We start from the raw sequence: 23,135 nt of genomic DNA, 5'->3' as shown, positions 1-23,135 counted from the left end.
AGATTTTTAAGAACAAACTACACAAAAGTCATTGGTTTACTATTACTATTTCCTCAGTAATTCTGTAGCATTTTATAGTGTTGCTTTGTGAAACTTTTTATTCTTTTGGCTTTTCTTATGTAGTATCTTCAACTCATCTTACCCTCTCTCACTCCTGTTTTCCTTTGTTGAATGTGCTGCTTCCATGTACCTCTAAATATACCCCCAGGGTTCATTCATTCTCTCTTTCTCTTTTTTTTTAACTTAAGATTTAATTTGTTAGAGCAGTTTTAGGTTAACAGGAAAATTGAGGGGAAGGTACAGAGATTTCCCATAAACCCCATGCTCCCACATATCCATAGCCTCTCCCATTATCAGCATCCTCTACCAGAATGGTACATTTGTTACAACTGATGAACCTACATTGGCATATCATAATTACCCAAAATCCATAGTTTACACTAGGGTTCACTTTTGGTGTTGTACATTCTATGGGTTTGAACAAATGTGTGATGACATTATCCATCATTGTAGCATAATATTCTCACCAAGCTAAAAATGCTGTCTTTTACCTATTCATCACTCCCACTTCCTGGGAACCACTGATCTTTTTACTGACTTCATAGTTTTACCTTTTCCAGAATGTCATCTAGATGGAATCATACAGTGAGTAGGCTTTTCAGATTGATTTCTTTCACTTAGTAATATGCATTTAAGGTTTTTTCGTGGCTTAATAGCTTATTTATTTTTAGTGCTGAAAAATATTCCATTGTCTGGTTGTCCCACAGTTTATCCATTCACCTACTGAAGAATATCGTGGTTGCTTCCAAGTTTTAGCAATTATAAATAAAGCTGCTCTAAACATTCATGTGCAGGTTTTTGTGTGGACATAAGTTTTCAACTCCTTTGGGTAAATACCAGGGAGCGTGCTTCCTGGATTGTATGATGAGGGTATGTTTAGTTTTATAAGAAAATGCCAAACTATCTTCCAAAGTGAAGATAGTTTTTTGCATTTCCAGCAGCAATGAAAGAGAGTTCTTGCTCCACCTCCTTGCCAGCATTTGATGTTGTCAGTGTTTAGGATTATGGCCATTCTAATAGATGTTTAGTGATATCTTATTGTTTCATCTCTTTATATGCTATTACTTGGGATTACATCAGTTCTCAGAACTTTAATCCCTAAGCAGATGACTCTAAAGCCTCTGTTGATCTTTGTACACAAATTTTAAAATTCTTGTTTGATTTTGTCAACTTTATACAGAACAACCACTGTCAAAATTACTTCTACTTCTTCAAACCTCATCTTAAATGTCTTCCTGCTTTTACTATTGCCCACCTAGGTTCAGTTCTTTACATAGTAGTTAATAAAGGCTTTTTTTAAAAAAAATAGATCATTGCATGCTCTTCAGTGACATCCCATCATATTCAGAATAAAATCTTTACCATACTCACTAGGCCCTTCATGATCGGACTCTTTGGATATCTCATTTTTCTACCCTGCCTTGGTCTCTTCTTCTGGCATCTCTAGCACGTACTTCATTGCCTTTTCATTTGGTGTATCTTCTGCCCTGAAGTCTTCCCACACATCTTTGCTTAGCTCACTCCCTTCATTCAGATATTTTCTCAAATATCACCTTTTCATCAGAGATCTTCCCTATCTAAAACAGACCTAACTGGTCTCTCCTTCCTTGCATCACCCTGAATTTACCATTGCCCTACTTTTGTTTTACTCTGTAGCTCTTACCACTATCTGACACAAATGTGAATTTGTTATCTTTCCCATATTAAAATGTGAGTTTCACAAAAGGAGTGTGTGTGTGTGTATGTGTATGTATACATACACACACTTTTTTTAATCCTCACCTGAGGATATTTTTTCCATTTTTTGGGTGGGGGGGAGACATTGATGTATCTCTTATATTGATTGGTTGCCTCCCACATACACCTCACCCAGGGCCAGGGATTGAGCCTGCAACTAGGGTACATGCCCTTGGTCAGAATCGAACCAGGGACCCTAAAATCCACGGGCCAATGCTCTAACCACTGAGCCAAACCTGCCAGGGCTGTGTGTGTCCATATTTTTTACTGCTGTATTTCCAGTGGTGACAATAGTCCCTGGCTCCTAATAGATGCTCACTAAGTATTTGTGATGTTTGAATGAAAGAATAAGTGTGTTCTGTGAATTTTTCTTAATTTCCGTAAGTGTACGTGACCTCCCTTTAAACCCCCAGAGGTTTTAGAATCTTTGATGGTGTATTCTTCTCTCCAGAGAAGCAGAACCAATGGGATATGTATATAGATAGAAATATTTATTATAAGGAATTGGCTTATGCAGTTGTGGAGGCTGTCAAGTTCAACATCTGGCTCGCTATGCAGACACTCAGGACAGTCTATGGTGCACTTATCAGTCTGAAGGCTGGTAACCAGGAGACCCAAGAGAGCTGATGGTGTAGTTCCAGCCTGAAGGCTGGAGAGTTATTCCCTCTTGTTTGGGGAGGCCGGTCTTTTTTGTTTTATTCAGTCCTTCAACTGATTGGACGAGGCCCACTCACATTGTGAAAGGCAAGCTACTTGACTCACAGTTCTCTGATTTAAATGTTAATCTCATCCAAAACCACCCTCCAAGTTGACATATAAAGTTAATCATCGTAGATGGCATCTACCTTATTCTTTCTGTCTGGACTAATCATCCTTAAATTCTTTATGTGTGGATATTCAGCAGAAATGAATTGCTCTCTTTTGTGTTTTCTTTTTCAGAATGTGCTTCAGAGCTCTGAGGCTTCCTCAGCTTATTTCTCAGATCTAACACCTTCTTTCTTCTCTTAGTCCCAATACTGTACTGATCACCTGGCCCAACCTTGTTTGAGGTGGGCATTGGGTTTGGAGGGCCGTCTAGCCCTCTCCCAAACTACAGATTTGGTAGTGGTTATCTGCATATGCAGTAATGTTTTCTGCTTATCACTTAAAAGAAGAGAAAGAAACATTTTTGTTCTCGAGACCTGACAAAGCCAGTTTATTTAAGATCAACTTTTATAGCAAAGCTAGTTAGGATTGAACTTGTGTGGACATTATTAGCTATCATCTTCTAAAATTCTTTTTTTCAGTTAGGGTTATTATCAACAGTGTGTTACTCAATGAAAATGTCTGCTAAGCATACATTGTAGAAAGTAGTTTAGTATATCATGCAGCCTGATGTTTGCTCCTACCCACCCTAGAATCCTTTTTTTATTCCTTGTTTTCATTTCTCTAGACCAGTGGTTTTGAAACCATTTGAAATAAATTTTATATCGTAACTTAGAACACACAAGTGAGAATAGGTAAGCAATATATATTCATACATATATGGAAGGAAAACTAAAGTTTTTCCTTTTGCCATCCGGGTTAGTATCTGCTATTTCCTTTTCCTAACTGAAGAGCACTTTTTCTCCTAGACATTGACAGTGTTTATACTGAGAGAGAAGACTGCTGCAGTGCCAAACTTACTGGATTAAATTATGTGATATATTTTTAACTTCAATGTGTGAGTTGTATAAAATAAGTTTACTGTAGGAAAATTGAAGTTGTTGCATATTAAATTGCATTTCAAATGTAGAACTGGCCATTAACTTCTGGAGGTCTTTTGTTTGTGGGGTAGGAATCCTTATGACAAACCTCACCAAAACATTGTCAGTTATAGCAACCAGCAAAGTCTAGAGGGGAAACCTGGCGCCTCCAGATAGGATTCATATGAGGGGACTTTAATTATTGTCTCTGTTTCCAGGTTGTAATGCTGGATTGTGTTGACTTTTTATATGTTTACTTTAGTTTGGAATAGCTGAGGAAAAGATGATCTGTGCAAGGACATTATATGGGAACTGTACGTTTTATCTTGCTTTTTTTTTGGTTTATTTTTTGTTTTTTAAAATAATATTTCTACAGGTTAGAAACAGCAATGACAACCTTATAACATTTATTACAAGGTTATATGTCAAAGTAAATTACTTTGAAACAATATTGCCCTTTCCACATCCCAGGAAATTATTAATAAAAAGGAATTCCAGGACTAAGAAGTGTCCAATATTTTGTGTGTTAAAGTAGGATATTTAATTTTATTTAGGATAGAAATAAAGAGATAAGTGTGGTGCTTGAGAAAGAGAGTTCTGGAGGCAGACCTTAGATTTAGCAGTGGTTTCTTAGATATGATTCCAAAAGAAACAAAAGATAAATTGGATTTCATCAAAATTAAAAAAATTTATGCATCAAGGAACATGGGAGACAGTGAAAAGACTGAAAATATTTTCAAATCCTATATCTAATAAGGATGTAGTATCTAGAATATGTAAAGAACTCCTATAACTCAACTACAAAAAGGCAACCCAAATAAATATGGGCAAAGGACTTGAATAGACATTTATTAAAAGAAGATACATAAATGGTCAACAAGCACATGAGAAGATATACTCAGTAGGATGATTTATAGTAAAAACAGAAAATAACAAGTGTTGGTGAGGATGTGGAGAAATTGGAACCCTCATACACTGCTGGGGAATGTAAAATGGTACAGAATTAAACATAGAATTACCATGTGACCCTGCAGTTCCACCGAGATGAATTGAAAACAGGTGTTCAAACAAAAACTTGCAGGTGAATGTTCATAGCACTGTTCATAGTAGCCAGAAGATGGAGACAACCCAAATGTCCAGCTGATGTCTGGATAAACAAAATATGGTATATCTATATGATGAAAGATTACATTCAGCCATAGAAGAAATTAAGCACATGCTACATGCATGATACATGTTACAACGTGGATAAACATTATGCCAAGTGAAAGAAGCCTTGCACAAAGGGCCCCAGTGTGATTTCATTTATACAAAGTATCCCAGATAGGCAAATCTGTAGAGCCAGAAGGTAGATATAGTGGTTGTCAAGGGCTGGAGAGAGGGGAAAATGGAGAGACTACTTAGTTGGCACAGGAATTTCCTTTTGGAGTGATGAAAATGTTCTAGAATTAGATAGTGGTTTTGATTGTTGCACAGCAGTGTGAATATACTGAATGCTACTGAACTGTATGCTTTAAAACATTGACTTAAAAAAATTTTTTTTTTCTTAATCTTCACATGAGGATATTTTTTCCATTGCTTTTTCTGAGGGAGTGGAGGGGAGGGAGGGAGGCAGGGAGAGGAGAGGGAAACATCGATGTGAGAGAGCCACATCGACTGGTTGCCCCCTGCGTTGCACTCCGACTGGGGGTGGGGCGCAAACCAGAAACCCAGGTGCGTGCCCTTGACTGGGAATTGAACCGAGACTCTCAGTGCGAGGGCTGATGCTCTAACTATTGAACAGTGCTTCTCAGAGCTTAATATGTTTTTATTGGTGTATTTTTTTAAGAGAGGAAGGGAGAGAGAGAGAGAAACATCAATTTGCTGCCTCCTGTACAACCCCTACTGGGAACTGAGCCCGAAACTCAGGCATGTGCCTTGACTCAGAATCCAGCTGATGACTTTTTGGTGCCTGGGATGATGGTCAGCCAACTGAGCCACCCCGGCCAGGCTAAAACGGTGACTTTCATAAGTGAATTTTACTACGCACAGGAAAAAACAACTTGCTACTAGGTATTTGCAGATGGCTTGAGGTATAGAGGCAGAACTAGGACTATATCTCTCTTTATATATATACACACACACACACACATATATATAATTAATACAAAATGATAATATATATTGAAGTGGCACTCATTGGCCAAAGATGGGACAATTTAAGTTTTCAAAAGGATAATAATTGCAACTGGTTAAAATCTATTAAAAGTGCTTTTGTTCGTGAGTTCTTAAAGATAGTGTTCTGATTAGCTATAGCTACATAAAACACCTCACGCTTGGGCAAAATAACGTTTATTTATTGTCTCAGTCCTGGGGTTTGCCTGGGCTCAGTGGCCCTCATGGGGTTGCAGCCAGACAGTGGCTGGGGGTAGTCATCTCAGGCTTCTTCATTCTCATGTCTGGCAGTTGATACTGGCTACAGCTGACACCTTAGCTGGGACTGTTGTTGGCTCGAACACCTACATGTGGCGTCTGTGTGTCTGGGCTTCCTCACAGTTTGGTGGCTGGGTTCCAAGAGCAAGTGTGATGAGAGACAGCCGGCAGAAGCTGTATCCCCCTTTATCTTCTACTCTTAGAAGTCACACGTCATCATTTTTACCGCCCTCTATTAGTAACTTAATAGAAGGTTAGTAGAACTCACTTTGGAGGAGTGGCAAGATTCTGGAAGAGCATGTGGTACAGGAAATATTATTAGTCAGTTTTGGATAATACAGTGTGCCCTCTAACCACAGTTTGGAAGTATATTCATAACCTTCCTCAAAACCCTTCAAAATCTCATCCTATCACAGCATCAGGATCTTGTCATCTAAATCAGATTCCTCTGCAAATAAGACATTTTGGATGTGGATGTGGTTCCTAGGGTACAGCTCCCTAAGCATTTTTCCTTTTAGTGTAAAGACCCGTCAACTAAAGGGACAAGTTATCTGTTCCCCATATAACCAACATACAATATACAGGGTGGGGCAAAAGTAGGTGTATAGTTGTTCGTATGGAAAAATAATGCAATAATTAATAAATAACACAATACAAGAATAAACTCTGTTTCACCTACTTTTGCCCTCCTCTGTAGTGTGACAGGCACTGTAGACATTGTACATCAACACAATTGATAACATCAAAAAGAGACATTGTGTGACTCCTGATGAAAGAACACACCACCACCTAAAGCTTTGTCAGAGAGAGAGTAAACCTGACCCTGAGCAGGTGTCTGGATGCAACTCAGTTTATAGGAAGTATAGTGGATGGGAACATGTTAAATTGCATCTTGAACAAAATCCAGTCTGGAAAATTCTGCAGGTCAAGCAGCCCAGCTTCTTCAACAAATTAATTATTGGAAGGAAAACCTCTAGATTAAACGAGACTTAGAAGATACCATTTTTTAAGTAGGCAAAACTAAATTGGTGTCTAGGGACTCTTACTTGGATGCTAAAACCATGAAAACCTTAAATTTTCTGATTTTTATGTTCTATTCAGGATACTAAATGCTACATAGAATATGAAGGTAGGCTAATGAATATACTTTTTTTTAAAATCAAGAGCCACTGTTTCAGATAAAAACCCCACTGAGTCATGATATAATCATTTCTGCTTTTTTCTCATACAGAAGTATGAAACTTTATTGCTATCATTTTTAGTCATAAAAGATAAATTTGTTCACATTTTATCCCCTTTTAAATCAGGTTTCATTTTACATTTGAAGGTGTGTTATTTAATTGGAAGTATTTATTACAGTCCTCACCTGAGGATATCTTTTCTATTGCTTTTCAGAGAGAGTGGAAAGAAAAGAGTAAGGGAGGGAGGGAGAGACAGAGAGAGAGAGAGAGACCTCGATGTGAGAGAGATGCATCTATTGGTTGCCTTCCGAATGTACCCCTATCTGGGCTTGGGATCAAGCCTGCAACCGAGGTGCTTGCCCTTAATTGGAACCAAACCTGAGACCCTTCAGCCTGCAGGCCGATGCTCTAATCACTGAGCCAAACCGGCTAGGGCTGAAAGCATTTTGATAGCCCAGATTTAAAAATTTTTTTAAATTTTAAATATGTTTCTATTGATTTTAGAGAGAGCGGAAGGGAGAGGGTTAGAGGACTAGAAACATAAATGAGAGAGACATTGGTCTGCTGCCTCCTGCACATCCCCTACTGGAGATTGAGCCCACAATACAGGCATGTGCCCTCTCCCAGAATCGAATCACGGACCTCTTGGTTCATGGGTTGATGCTCAACCACTAAGCTACATTGGCTGGGCTTGATAGCCCAGCTTTAAAAATAAAATCCAGAAATGCACCCCTATGTTCATTATAGCATTATTTACAATAGCCACGATTTGGAAGCCCCCGATGTGCCCATGTATAGATGAGTGGATAAAAAAGCTGTGGTACAGTTACACGATGGAATATTACTCAGCCGTAAAAAGGGAAATCTTTTGGAACAGCATGGATAGATCTGGAGAGTGTTATGCTAAGTGACATTAGCCAGTCAGAGAAAGACAAATACCATATGATTTCACTTATATGTGGAATCTAGTGAACAAAATAAACTAACAAACAAAATAGAAACAGACTCATAGATACAGAGAACAGACTGACGGATGTCAAAGGAGAGGGGTTTGGGGGACTGGGAGAAAAAAGTTAAGGGATTTAGCAAAGAAAAAACAACTCCTAGATACAACAGTATGGTGATTACTGGAGGGAAAAGGGTGGGGTGGGGTGGAGGAGGTAGAAGAATAAATGGTGACAGAAGGAGACTTGACTTGGGGTGGTAAACACACAATACAGTATACATATGATGTATTATAGAATTGTACACCTGAAACCTATATAATTTTATTAACCAATGTCGCCCCAATAAATTCAATAATTTTTTTTTAAAACCAGAAACATTCTGAAAAAGAGTAATACTAAAACAGAGGACTAGCCCTACAGATTAAAAGCTAATTCTAATATGCAATAGTTAATACATTGTGGTGTTAGTGTGTAAGTAGATAAGTGGAACAAATTAGGAACTCTAAATGCATCAAGGATTTTAGTATATTTTAAAGGTAGCATTTCAGATCATTTGAAAAGTGGATTCTGTTTATGATTTAGGAACAACTGAATAGACATCTGGAAAAAATAAAACTGAATCTATACCTTATACTTTACACTAGGTTCAAAGATTTAAATATAAAAAAATGAAATCACGAGAGTAGAATAAACCATAGAAGAATTATTGTATAATCTGAGGGTAGTTTTCTAAGAATGTGAGAAAACCTAGAAGGCATTCAAGGAAAGATTGATAATTTTGACTACGTAAAAGTAATTTTTTTTGCATGGCATAAGCTACTACAAGCAAAGATAAAAAGCAGATCACAAACTGGATAAAAACATTGCAATTAACAGATACATGGCTACTTTCTTGTCATAATAAACGCTTAGAAAAAAGAATATGAAAAAGATTAGTCTTACTTAAAAGTATTGAAAGGATATGCTTTGGTAGTTCATGTAAGAGGAAATAAAAAGGGATCAGAAGTATAAAAAAGATACAGTCATTGTAAAGGAAATTGTGATTAAAACTGCATTGAAAGTGTGTTGGAAGGCTGTGGGAAAACATTCTCATATTAATACTAGAGGACAGTTTGACTAATTTGGCAATATTTGTCCACATTGCAAATTTTAATTTTAAGAATTGACCCGAAATGACATCATGTTTCCCATGCAGAATTACTTATAACAAAAATTAAGACAAAACCCCAATGTCCCTAAAGGGGCCTAGTTAAATACATTAAGTAGCATCCATACAATGGGATACTGAATCTATACAATCCACTGGGAAGGTTTTCATATACTGATAGATAGAATAATCTCAAATATATATTATTGAACAAACTTTCGTACAAAACTGGGTGTGCATCATGGTATAATTTGTGTAAAGGGTGTGTGTCAGGAATTCTTTGTCATAAAATGTATCTGGATGTGCATTGGTTGTCTATGGAGAGAAGCTCTGAAGTATGTGGGCAAGTTCATGCTATATGAAACTAAACTGTGAGTTTTGATTTTAAATACATATTTTTTTTTTTGTTTTTTTGTAATCCTCACCCGCGGACATGCCTTTTTATTTTTTAAAATTTTTTATTGATTTAAAAGAGAGGAAGGGAAAGGGAGAGATAGAAACATCATTGATGAGAGTCATTTATTGGCTGCCTCCTGCATGTCCCCTATTGGGGATCGAGCCCACAACCCAGGCATGTGCCCTGACCAGGAATCGAACCGTGATCTTCTGGATCCTAGGTCGATGCTCAACCGCTGAGGCATGCCAGCTGGGATGATAATCCCTTTTTTTAACATTAAAATTTATTTTGTATGACCCTTAGGGTGCAGGAAACATCACTATTTTTAAGGGTCTATAAATATGTTTCATGGTAAATTAATTTCTGAAAGTAAAATAATTTTTGTTTAATGAGGACCTTTGTAATAAAAGTATTAGTTCTTGAGTTATCAACCCTAAAAGCTTTCCAGATCCCTTTAACTGTGTTGGTGGTTATGTCTTCTTTTCTAGAGTTGTCTCTGTGGGAAGTTGATCCTCCGTCCATTGCGACCATGCCGTAGATACTCTACTGCAGGCCGTTCTGGGTATGTAGTATATCTCCCTGTAAACAGACTTTTAACTGTGTGCTGAGGGGGGTATGTGTGTTTTCCTTGAATATGGGAATAGCTGCTTGAAACCTTTTTATTAAGGGTGAACACTGGAGCTGTACTGTAATATCTTTGTAGCATTATTATTTGTAGGTGAAAGTTTATTATCATGATCTTTTTGCTTTTTTGGTAATTGGGTGGCATTCAAGGTAAATGCTCCCCCCTTCATGTGCTCTTTTCCATTCTGTGGCAAATAGATTTATAACCAGAACTCAGCACATTATAACTTAAAAAGTGTTTGTTAGTTCCATTTGTTATTTGTATTATTTTACTTTTGTAAAGGGGTTATTTTATTGTATTTACAGAAATGTTTGATTAAGAGAATAGGAGCTTTGAAAGTTAGTGATAGCTCTTTTTTGGGTTCAAAGGAAATTTCATGATTGTGAACATCTTGAATTTTAAGTGTTAAAAGGTAGATTGCTTCATATCTACCTATCCTAGCTGTTACTGTATTAAAATTTTTTTTAGTTATTAAAAAATACATGTGATTTTCTATAGTGGACATGTTTAAAACAAATCAGGGAAAGGTGATGTGCAGCTGTGCTAATAAACTTGGCTGCTATGATCTGAATTAGTGGTGGAGAAGTAGAGGTTAGAGGTCTTTGAGTAGGTTTAGGAGAGCCAAGAAATATAAATGTGTTTCCTATTTCTTTCACTTAGGTTGTCTCCTGCCAAAATTGCCGGAGCTGGTCTTTTGTTTGTTGGCGGAGGTATTGGTGGCACTATCCTGTATGCCAATTGGGATTCCCATTTCCGGGAAAGTGTAGAAAAAACCATACCTTACTCAGACAAACTCTTTGAGGTGGTTCTTGGTTCCTCACCTTATAATATTCCATTGTCAAAGAAGCCGGTAAGAGTTTTAAATATTTCAGTTTACCCTGTGGAATACTTTTAAAAGCAGGTTGTTTTCATCTTGAAAGTATCTTGTGTATATTATTCAGTAGAACTTGCCAGATGGGTTTGTCAGTTTTTTAAAATATTGATCTATAGCATTGGATTTTTATCCCTTTGGAGTCCCATAAGTGCTCCCCATTTAGTACACACTGCATAGAAAATGTGTGGCACATGAAGGTAAATGGAAGAGCCAGCTCTGGCAGAGGTAACCCTGGTTGCCCTGTGGACTGAGGGGGTCTGTGTCAGCCCATCATTGCATCTATTAAGTTCTGGCTTACAACACTAAAGGCAAATGTGTAGTGGTCATGACCCAGAACCCAGATATTTTCTTTAGTAATGGCTCCTTGTACACCACAAAGCAGAGTCTCAGAATTTTCAGCTACTGATTGGCATGCCTTGGATTTTGTACATATTCTTCAGAGTTTTACCCTTGTTTTCCCCTATCAAGCTTAATATTTACAAAAGAGCATGGCTTTTTACTAATTTAATCTTGGGTATTTCTTTATGCCTTGAGACTGGACATAGTTGATCAGTTCACTCTTAGAAACTGGGTGGACTTCTGGTCTCTAGTATCTAGCATGGTATAGAGACCAATCCTGTAACAAAGTTAGTATTTAGAAGAGCAAGTGTCCTCTGACAACCCCTACCCCCTAAACATGCTTTTTAAAAATGTTCTTGTTTAGTCTTCTGCATCATTTATTCTTCCATATGAATTTTGAAATGTCTATGCTACCTGAGGGAGACAGTCTTGTAGCTCCAGTAGTCAAGGAGCAGAATCCTGTGGATTCATTCTAAAATCCTGGGTACATTTTAAGCTACATGATCCAGGAGAAATAGCTGGAAACAATTCTAGGAGCATGGAATCAGGCTGAACAGTTCACAGTAATGTTCTTTTCTCACTTCATGTGACTTTTAAGTGTCATTCTTTGTAGGTGACTTGTTTATCTCAATAATAGCCTCGGCTTCCTCTCAGTCCTTTAGCTACCCTGCTGAATGTTTCCACTTAGATAACTTCGCAGATCCATACTGCGCCACCTCAAAACTTACACTGTTCCAGATTTGCTTTATCTGTATTAAAGATAGTACCATGCTGTCTGGTAGCTAGGTTAGAATTCTTGGGTTCATTTTCAGTTGCCTATGTTTTGTTAGCTATTTTATCCTGTTTAATCTCATATTCTTTTTCTTGCATTACCAGTATACTTATCCCACTTCTGAGCTTTATCACTTCATATCCAAATGATCTTCCAAACTAGATTAGTTCCTCTCCCCCTACACAGCCTTTCCATCTTCCAGTCTCCACCCCCTAGATCTCTCCTTACATAATCTAGGCCATCCTCATATCAATATCAGAGAATCTTATAAGTGATGTCTTGTTTTCATGAGCTCACCTATCAGGAACTTTTATACATTTCCTATTGTTTAAAAGAGGACCACAGAATGTAAAAACTAGAGACTTTAGAAATTGTCTCATTCCAAATAAGGAAAGTGAAGCCAGGAGTGGTTAACTGTTAGCCTAGGAGCTGGCCATTGGTTCCCTTATTCTGTAGTTTGTGGTTTTTACTAGTTCTTAGGTTGACATTTGATAACTTGCCAGTCTGGCTTTCATTTACCTTTCCAGCCTTATTTCTGAATGGTCCTGCACATAAATCCTTAGCTTCATGCCAATTTACCTTATATATATGCTTTCCATTCTTATTCAGCAAATGTATATCAAATGATTATTACATACCAGGCACTGTTCCAAGGGCCTTGGTTAAAGTGGAGAACTATACAAAGATTACGTCCATTTGCATGACTTTTCCCATGGTGATCTTCTTCCCAGAATTACTTACTTTCTTTTGCCCATTAATGTTCTCTTCAAGTCTTGCATCCTTCACTACACAGACCAATGTGAGTTTTCTCACCTCTGAATAAAAATAGCAGCTAGCGTTTTTATTTTTAAATGTTTACCATTTATTTAGCATTCTGTGCTATTATGTATTGTTATCAACTTACGGCTTTTAAAAACTATACATTTTATTTTATGGGAACCCTTTTAGTGCCAACATGCTTATTTTTTCATAGACAGTAAATATTAAAAGAAGATAAATTTAGCTCTGGCCAGTGTGGCTCAGTTGGTTGAGCATTGCCCTGTGCACCAAAAGGTTGCCATTTCCATTCCCAGTCAGGGCACATGCCCAGGCTTGATCCCCGGTCCGAGTTCGTGCATGAGGCAGCTGATTGATGTTATTCTCTCCCTCTCCCCCTCTCTTCTTCTCTCTCTAAAATCAATAAAAACATATTTAAAAAAAATAAATTTAAAATCTTTTTGATGGATATGGAATAAGACTAGCCTAAATGGAGACAAATGTTACATTTTTGGATGGGACTTAATATGTTAAAAATGCCATTTCTATCAAATTTTTTATTTCTCTAAAATTTCTCCTAAATTTGTATATAGTCGAGAGAGATGACATATACATATATGTACACACGTGCACACACATATTTAATAGAATTCTAATAGATTTTTCTAGAGGTTGAAGAATTAGACAATTTGATTTTAAAGTTCATATGGAAGGGTAAATAATGTGGCCAAGAACATTTTGTAAAGTGTTGGGGTGGGAAGGGGTCAGATGACACTTGCTTTTCTAGATAATGACTTTGTTATAATCCTTCTTTAATAAAACAGTAAGGTTTTGACACAGGATTAGAAATTAAGAGATAGAATAACTAAGTCTGGAAATAGATCATATTTATACACGAACTCATTTATTGTGAGAGTATGAGCTGCTAGAACCTTATGGGAAAGGGATGTGTTAATGTCTGTTGAAAACATTCAACCCCTTTGACCCAGCAGTTCTCTCTTGGCAAACTCTCTTACAGATACCACACTACAGTGCCTTTCAGTTATATGGATACGGATGTTTAACAGAACAAAACACAAAACAACTTGAGTGAGCAAAAATAGGGGAGTAATTGACCAAATTATGGGTTTTGCAACTACATTAGGATATGCAGTTAAATTAGGATATTATACAACAAAAAAGAATTTCTTGACCTGGAAGAGAATGTCCGTGATATATTGTTAAATGAGAAAAAGCAAATTATGTGACAATTCATATAATATAACCCTATTTTAGTTTGTTTAAAGAAATGAAAAATTCTATGTGTGTCTATTCCTTAGCTTCTGCTCAGGTGTGGGTGGGGTAGGGTAGAGTTCAGCTATTAGCAGTAGCTATGTGAGAGTGCTAGAAAGGAAAGAAGCAATAAAGAGGCAAATTAAAACCATTGATATATCTTGATATTATTTTGCTTGTTGCAGTGAGCATGTATTTCATGATTTAAAAAAAAATTTAATGAAAATAAAATGCATATATGTTTAATTTCTGGTAGTGACAAAGTTCAGGACCATTTCTATTTTGTTTGAGTAGTCATCTTTGGGGTATCTGAGTCCTGCTGCCTGCAAGCTCTGGCAAAAAGTGGGACAACATAGGTGGTAAATGAAAATGCCACTATTACTCAGTCATTTTCTCTAGCACATATCTAGCAGTCTGGTTAATGAACAGTACCTTAAACTAAAGGCAAGTGGTAATTGAGAAAGAGAAAAGTAGGCGTAACAGTTAGATTATGTATTTTAGTATGTAGTTGCACAAATCCTTGAGATTAAAGATATAAAAAGTTATTTTTCATTTTTACTCAGAGCCTATAAAAATCACTCGTTTCTAACAGTGTATACAGAAGACAACAAGATATGATTTAGGAAGCAAATGGAAATTGCCTCAATATTGTAATGTAAAAAGAGTGATATTTAAAGGGAAACTCATACATTATGTACTTTAGTTGCCCTAAGAGAAATATTAAATATGGGCTAATCCTTTGGAATGAAATTTTTGAACGGCATTCTTCTAACATGAAGGCTTCTTTTATTATGGTTAATAAAACATATTATGTTGTAAAGTGCTAACTTTATGTTAAAAGCCTGAAAAACTTGACTGTTGAAATAATACACGTTACTGTATGCTACCTTTTTAATTAAACAGTATTATATCCAAAATGTTAAATGTTTTTCATTTCCAAGATTGAATCTGGTCCATTAAAAATCTCCAGTGTATCGGAGGTAATGAAAGAATCTAAGCAGCCTGCCTCACAACTCCAAAAACAAAGGGGAGACACTCCAGCTTCAGCAGGTACCTATATTTAGAATCATTTTTTAAAAATTATAGGTAAATGAATTGTTTTAATGTATTTGTACCCACGGTTAATAGTGCAGCCCTTCCACATGAAGGACTCTTCTGGCTCCTAGCTCTCAACTTGGGAAAGGATTATTCTTACTTATTTTGTCTCTCATTTTAGGGGTTGAAAGGAATACAGAATTGGGCTTTATTATGAACAGCTACTCAGTGAGGATAATGGCAAGAATAGTTTTGCCCTCAACAGACTATTTATTCTTTTATTTTTTCCCCCTGACTCCTAGCTTTTTACCCCCTTTAGATTTTAAGATTTACATATTCTCTTTTCACACCTATTTTTTCTCTTTAGTAGTTTTTTTCTCCTCTTTGTATTCGTACTGATAAAGTGTCTGTTCTAGTCTAGATCTGTAGGTATTTTTTGCTTTCATGATTTATCAGTAATCCCACCCTAGTTTGCAGTACTTAACCTAACTCTAACCTGTTCAGTAATACATTTGAACTTCTTTTTGTTCAGATGTGTTACTGAATAGGTTAGAGTTAGGTTATGTTTGAACTCCTCAGTCACCTCTGCCCTCAATTAAATCAGGTAACTTTTCCATTTCGCAAATATTCACTACTATGTGCCAAGCATTCTTCTAGGCACTGGGGATATAGCAATGAACAAAGTAGTAAAAACTAACAAGCACAAACTCTGTTAATATGCCTTAGTGGAGTGAGGGCAGGGAGATTGTGTATTAAATACGTAAGAAAAATGTATAGGATGTTAGTGATAAGTGTGGGAGGGAATGTTGTAGTTCTAATGGAGTAAGGAAAGGCTCACCTGGAAAGTTTCATTTGAGCTAAGGCTAGAGATGAGGGAGTGAGTTATAGAAGGCTGGTGGGGAAAGGCATCCCAGGCAGAGGGATGAGCTAGTGCAGAGGTGTGGCATTCTCCAGCAAGGAGCAAATGGAGCTGGAGTGAAGCAAGAGAACACTGGCAGATGAGGTCAGAGAGGGAGCAGAGCCTGTTGTAGCAGTCCTGGAGGCCGTCAGAAGAATTTTGCTTTTTAAAAAAAATTTTTTTTGCTTTATGTTCTGAGTGGGATTGGAAGTCCTTGGGAGGGCTCTGAAGCAGGAGACTGACATCTGACTTTTATTTTAATGAGATCACTATTGTGGAGAATGCATATGGGACCTATGGAGCGCAGGGAGATAAGTTAATGGGTTTTGTGATAATCCAGCTTTATCTCTTCAGTTTATTTAAAAAAAATTTTCTCCACTTTGTTACTCTTTTCCCTTTTATTCTACCTCTAGAATTACTCATTTTCTCTTCAACACTTTTATTTATAATGTATGATCTCTTGAGTTTTTTAACCTTCCTTTCTTTAAAAATACATCTATGAAATAATTTTAACAGAATTCTGTTCACTAACCCACTATCTTCACTCTGAACTTTGTGTGTTTAAAATTGTCGTCTTGTTCTTGCTCACACCTCCTGTTTCATCTCCACCACTCTTCAATTAAAAGAGATTTCTTGGTTAATTACTTTCCTTTGTCTGCCTTCTTCATTACAGGCTCTTTATTCCTTTGTTACTATTTTTCTGCATTATGTAAATCTTATCTCTGCTTCTCGTATGTTAGGATTTAGTACTGCTTAGTACTGTTACTAGAAGCCTTGCCTGAGAATAATGATGGTTAAAATTCAGGTAGATGCTGACAGGACTCTTTCCTTTAGTGTTTCCCAGCTGTTGTCCGTCTTGTGTGGGTTTGGGTATGTGGGAGACAGTGCCCCTGCCTGTTTGTGTGTTTGAATAGTGGCAGCACATGGAGTCAGACATGAAGGGGGTGGCAGTAGTAGTAGATTCCTGTGTGTTTCTCTGTTATCCGGGGAAACTATACCACGAGTAACATATTTATAGCACCTACAGAGGCAGCTCAAGTTATTTCTGCAGCAGGTGATACACTGTCGGTCCCAGCCCCTGTGGTTCAGCATGAAGAATCTATAAAAACTGGTCACCCTCACATTGGTGAAGGAAAACCCAGGCCTGCAACTTCAGGTAGTTTATTTATATTTGTGTTCTTATAAATGATACGCTCATCAGAACCATTTAATGCCTAGACAACCCCTAGACACCATGTAAGTACATATTTATATCGATTTTAAGTCTGAAGACTTGCTTAGGTAATTTTTACAGTTTCAGAGTCTAATAAATCTTTGAAAACAAGGGGTCTAAGGACTGAACCCTTATTCATGTTAGAGTCATTGAGTGATGCTGTCAGTTGATATAGCTGGCAAGTAAAAACGATGGTATTTTTATATCTCAGTGAGCTGTTGAAATTCTGTGCTGAAATTTGATTTCCTCTTTACTTTTGCTGCAAGAGGAAGCATCCCCAGCTTCTGTAAGGGAGCGACCACCTGAAGAAGTTGCAGCTCGCCTTGCACAACAAGAAAAGCAAGAACAAGTTAAGCTTGAGTGTATGTAAGCCATACGACTTCTGAAGTCCTTCCAGTCATCCCTGTTAGTTGCTCTCTTTCTCAACCATCAGCATAAATTTCTCATCTATCAGCTAGTTGTGGTTCTTTTGTTTCTTTAGTGGCATTGCTCTATTCACCACCTTTATGTCAGCATTTGTGTTCTTTCCATCTGACAAGGTGACAAGGGCTATTCTTAGTATACAGTTGGTGAAAACTACAAATAATACCTGTACTTTCTCCATCTGTTTTTATTATGGTTAGTGCTAAAGATTCTTTATACTCTGGTGAACAGAAATTATTTGTTTGTAATTTGCCTGAGTCTTTATTTTCCTTTTCTTTTTTCAGTTACAGGTGACATTCAGTATACATTAGTTTCAGGTATACAGCGTAGTGGTTAGACATTTATGTAATTTACTAAGTGATCCCCCCTATAAATCTAGTATCCACTACCACCATACATACTTACTATAATGTTGTTGACTATATTCCCCATGCTGTACTTGACATCCCCATGACTATTCTGTAACTACCAATATGTACTTAATCCCGTCACCTTTTTCACTTGGCCCCCATCCCCCCTCCGTCCTGACAACTATTAGTTTGTTCTCTGTATCTATGAGTCTGTTTCTGTTTGTTTATTTTTTTTTAGATTCCACATATAAGTGAAATCATATCTTGTCTTTCTCTGTCTGACTTATTTTACTTATCATAATACCCATAATAAGTCCATCCATGCTGTCACAGATGGTAAGATTTCATTGTTTTTTATGGCCAAGTAATATTCCATTGTATACGTGTACCATATCTTCTCTATTCAGTCATCTATTAATGGACACTTAGGATGCTTTCATATCTTGACTATTGTAAATAATGCTGCAGTGAACATAGGGATGCATATATCTTTTTGAATTAGTGTTTTGTATTTCTTTGGGTAATACCCAGAAGTGGAATTGCTGGGTCATAAGGCAGTTCTATTTTTAATTTTTTTAGCCTCCAGACTGTTTTCCATAGTGGTTGCACCAATTTGTAATCCACCAACAGTGCACCAGTGTTCTTTTCTCTCCACATCCTCGCCAGCACTTGTTTGTTTATGTATTGATGTTAGCTATTCTGACAGGTGTGAGGTGATATCTCATTGTGGTGTTAATTTGCATTTCCCTGATGATTAGTGATGTTGACCACCTTTTCATATGTCTGTTGGCTATCTGTATGTCCTCTTTGGAGAAATGTCTATTCAAGTCCTCTCCCCATTTTTTTAATTGGATTTTTTGGTGTTAAGTTGCATGGCCTAAGAGTTTCAATTGTTAAACTCATAAATTTATTTGTGTACGTCAGAGTGGCTCACACTCTGGTTTATTAGCCAGCCTCTGGACTCTCACTGTAGTAGTCCTCTTATGTGACATTGGTGGGGGATGAATGTTCCACACATTTCTGGTTTCCAGCTAACTGAAGCACATTTCTTTTTACATTTCAATTTTAAGTTTTATGATGGTCTAAAAAAAGATATTAGATGTGTAAAAATGTATGTTCCTGTCTTAAGCAAGGCACATGAAACATAATTTATTACTCTGTGCTGCATTGTATTGAAGTCTCTGGAGGTAGTGGGCATGTAGCTTTTTGCTGGATTGAGGAAATGTTTGTTTTAAGTTCTTTAGAGTTTTGTTTTGTTTTGTTTTCGCTCCCTACCCATATTTCTACTCGTCTTCTTCCTTAAGTGGTTCCTGTTTCCCTTCCAATGTGTTGGATCTGCCCTACTCAGAGGAGACAAGTTTGTTAGAATTGTGTAAAGAGTAGAAGGGACAGAGGAGCATAGGTGTGGATTTGGGGTAGTTTTTTGTTTGTTTGTTTTGGGGTAGACAAGTTTGTTAGAATTGTGTAAAGAGTAGAAGGGACAGAGGAGCATAGGTGTGGATTTGGGGTAGTTTTTGTTTGAGAGTGTTGTATTTTTTGAGGAATATTTTGACTTCTAAATAAGTGAAATATTTCTATTTTTTCCACTTTTTAATTGTTCCTGAATTCTTTACTACAAATCAAGATCATTTTTTTTCTTTCATTTTTTTCTTTACTTTTTGCTCTTTCATCATATGGACAACTTGAAGTAACCCATAAATTTAAGATGGCAGTGTTTGCCGCTTCATCATGCTCCTTTTTTCTTTGTCTGGTTGTTTTTATCTTTCATTTTGGGCAAAGCAGAAATGTTCAGGATTTTGTCTGTCATCTCTTAGTTTTCTCCCAAACTTTAATTTAAAAATGTGTGTGTGTAAAAATGTTATCAATAATCAAAGCATGAAAAATCAAGTTGGATACATCAAACTAAAGACCTCGGTACAGCACAAGAAACAGTCAGTGAAATGAAAAGGCAACCTATGGAACGAGAGGAAATATTTGCAAACCATATATCTGATATGGGGTTTAATATCTGAACTATATAGGGAACTCATACAACTCAATATTAAAAAAAAGCCCAGTGAATAGAACCCTGAAGAGGGCTTTAGGCCAGCAGTCTGATCTCCTGGGGTTTGTGGGCCTCTGTAAAGTGGTTTACTGTTACTTGTGCTTGAAGTAATGTCCCACTATTAATTCATGCATGTTTCTTTAAAAAATATGCTTTTACTGATTTTAGAGACAGGGGAAGGGAGAGGGATAGAGAGATAGAAACATCGATGAGAGAGACACATCAATTGGCTGTCCCCTCCCCCCTACTGGGGATCAGCCCGAAACCTGGGCATGTGCCCTGAACAGGAATTGAACCAGGGATCTCTTGGTTCATGAGTCAACAATCAACTACTGAGCTACACTGGCCAGGCCAGGCCTGTTTCTTTGTAACCTCTTTCTCTCTTTATATCCCCTGTGTTTTCAGTTGAACATCAGTCTCACATTTACGTCTTGGTGTTTTCTTAGTATTAGCTTTCTCCTTCCGTCTGTGTTGCAGAGGTGCTGCGTGTGGTTCATCAGGTTCCATTTGTCCTCTAGCTTATGCTTCTTTTGCTCAAAATCACCTTTTGTTTTTTCTAAATATATTTTCCTTATTTTGTCATCTGTTAAATTTGTATTCTCACTGGCCTCCTTTCTTCAAATGACCATTTTTCCATTTTAGTATTGTATCTAAAATCATTCCTTGCTTTACTTTAAAAAAATTACATTTCTTTTTGATTCCTGAAGCAGCAGATAGCAGTGTGATCTTGAATACTGGTGTCTGCTATTTCTTGAGTTCTTTGTGGAAAACACGGTCCATTCCCAAGCAACCTTTTCTGTTTTGTTTGCATGTTTTCTTGTTTGTCTTTGTCTTCCCCTTATCTGTCAGTCGTCTTTTTATATCTTGGTGATAGAGATAATTTACTGTGAGTATCCCTTACTGCTGAGGAGATGAAAATGGGTACCTCTTAATTCCTGTGGTTCTTTCTATGTGATTGTTATTTAAAATGAAAAATGCTGAATTTATACCCTCTAATAGATGAAAGGGACTATGGTGCCCTAAACCTTGTTCCTCCCATTTGAAATAAATGCTAGCCTTCTTTAAGCATTTTTAAAAATCCCAAAACACTTTTTATTTTGAAAAAATTTAGGTGTACGTAAGCGTAAAAATAGTATAATGAACCCCCACAGATCTACCATCCAGATTTAGTAATTACTAATATTTTATCATACTTTAAAATGAAACTTTGATTCCCTAAATCTGTATGTTTTCTGTTGCTTTAACATTTGGGGGGGGGAATGCAATGGAAAACTCAATAGGAGAAGAGTGAAAGTTTAAAATAAAGTCATTTGTGGCGGGGGGTGGGTTCTATTTTTTTAAACTGTTCTTTTTACTTTAGCTCTAGCCAAGAGCTTAGAAGATGCTTTGAGCCAAACTTCTCGCATCACTCAGCAGGCCATCGTAGCTCAGAACGCTGCAGTCCAGGCCGTCAATGCCCACTCCAACATACTGAAAGCAGCCATGGACAATTCTGAGGTGAGCCAAAGAGTGATTAGACCTGTGATATTTTAAGAAACTGATTTCTTCTCCCAGCATGGATTTTCTCTCACTAAGCGAAGATAATCTAAAGAAATTGTTTTTTTTAAAAAAACACACAAGAAAAACCTTTAAATGTTCTCTTTAATGAATTTTTATATGGTATTTTATCTCACAACAATGATATGGTACAAGAATTAGTTCAGCTATGATAAGATTTGCTTTCATATCTTAATAGTGCTTGAATGTATTTGTTACTTTCCATTTTTTGCTTTAAAATTGCCAATTTTTAAAAAATAAACTTTTTACTTTGAGATACTTTTAGATGGACATGCAGTTGTAAAAAGTAATACAGGGAGATCCCATGTACCCTAAAGCACCAGTTACTTTACATGCTTATGCTGATTATTTAACTTACATTGAATACGTCAAAGGATAAAATAATTACACTGATTTAAAAATGTAATACTGGGACTCAATAAATTTCCTTTATAATTACATTCAGTTATTTAGTATGTAAAATATGTATCTTGATTCCACGTCATTTAAAGAATAAACTATAAATCTCATGGATCAGGAGGATCATGCGTGATCAGTAGTTACTTTTTCACTACAATTGTGCATTTTAAAAAATTTAAACACTTCACATGCAGTAGTGTTAGCGCTACTCCTAATTTTGTCACCTATAGAAAGCACGGGTATTTTCAAATCACATTATAGTACTTGCAGATCTTTAAATGTCATTTATACTCATCACTACTTCTATTCATTAGTCCTACCACTTGATCTTGGTTTCTGTTTCACAAAATTAAAAAATTTTATGACAATATTTCAATATAATTGGGTTCCTTTGTAATCTTGTAGTTTCATTTTAAGCATTTAAAAATGGTATTCTGAGAAACTTTCTCAGATCTTCACAGTGGTCCAGTGGCAAGGTTAAGGAATTGGCTCTTTAAACTTCCCATTGACAATAATAGATGTACCTTTAAAATGGAGACCATGCTAGATGTCAGTGGGAACATAATATGGAAAATTGGTTTTGAATGACCGAAACCACAGGCATTACTTTTGCCGAGCCCTCCTTCCAAAGCAGCAGGCCTTGGACTACAGAGGCAGAACGACTTGTATTTCCTTCAATGGAAGGTATAAGTTGGGCATCCGTGGTCCAGGACACCTTACTGAAATGACAGTCATGTTCTAGGTGTGGCTCTCTTTGGGCAATTTGAAATGTGATTATTGAACCAATTCAGTTGTTTTTTCCTAGATAAAAGTATTTTGTTCTCTGATAATTTAGTTTATTCCTGTTCTTCTCCAGGGACCTAGCACAGTATACTTTCTAGATAAGTCGTTAGGTAGTTTTGCTTCATATCTACACAGAACACATTCACTTTATATGCAGTTGTCAAAAGGAAAGAGAAAAAAACCATTTAAA

The 23,135-nt window shown here is 36.7% G+C and overlaps 1 protein-coding gene across 5 annotated transcripts in view; it reads left to right on the top strand.

Annotated features, from left to right (window-relative positions):
- The window catches only part of IMMT (inner membrane mitochondrial protein), a 40,759-nt gene that overhangs the window by 2,008 nt on the left and 15,616 nt on the right, over window positions 1-23,135 (top strand). The window contains exons 2-7 of one of the 5 annotated variants that reach the window (XM_087823676.1): window positions 10,094-10,167; window positions 10,891-11,080; window positions 15,185-15,293; window positions 17,231-17,332; window positions 17,656-17,751; window positions 21,567-21,703. In XM_087823676.1, the coding sequence (XP_087679802.1) occupies window positions 10,094-10,167; window positions 10,891-11,080; window positions 15,185-15,293; window positions 17,231-17,332; window positions 17,656-17,751; window positions 21,567-21,703 (708 nt within the window). Of the gene's footprint in view, window positions 1-10,093; window positions 10,168-10,890; window positions 11,081-15,184; window positions 15,294-17,194; window positions 17,333-17,655; window positions 17,752-21,566; window positions 21,704-23,135 lie in introns of all 5 variants that reach the window. The other 4 variants (XM_016201811.2, XM_087823675.1, XM_016201807.2 and 1 more) reach the window with 4 other exon arrangements.

This window comes from Miniopterus natalensis, chromosome 13, assembly GCF_054644295.1.
Source record: "Miniopterus natalensis isolate mMinNat1 chromosome 13, mMinNat1.hap1, whole genome shotgun sequence".
In the NCBI taxonomy this organism is placed as follows: Eukaryota; Metazoa; Chordata; class Mammalia; order Chiroptera; family Miniopteridae; genus Miniopterus; species Miniopterus natalensis.
The sequence above is the reverse complement of the archived record's forward strand: the minus strand, read 5'-3'. Positions and strand labels throughout refer to the sequence as shown.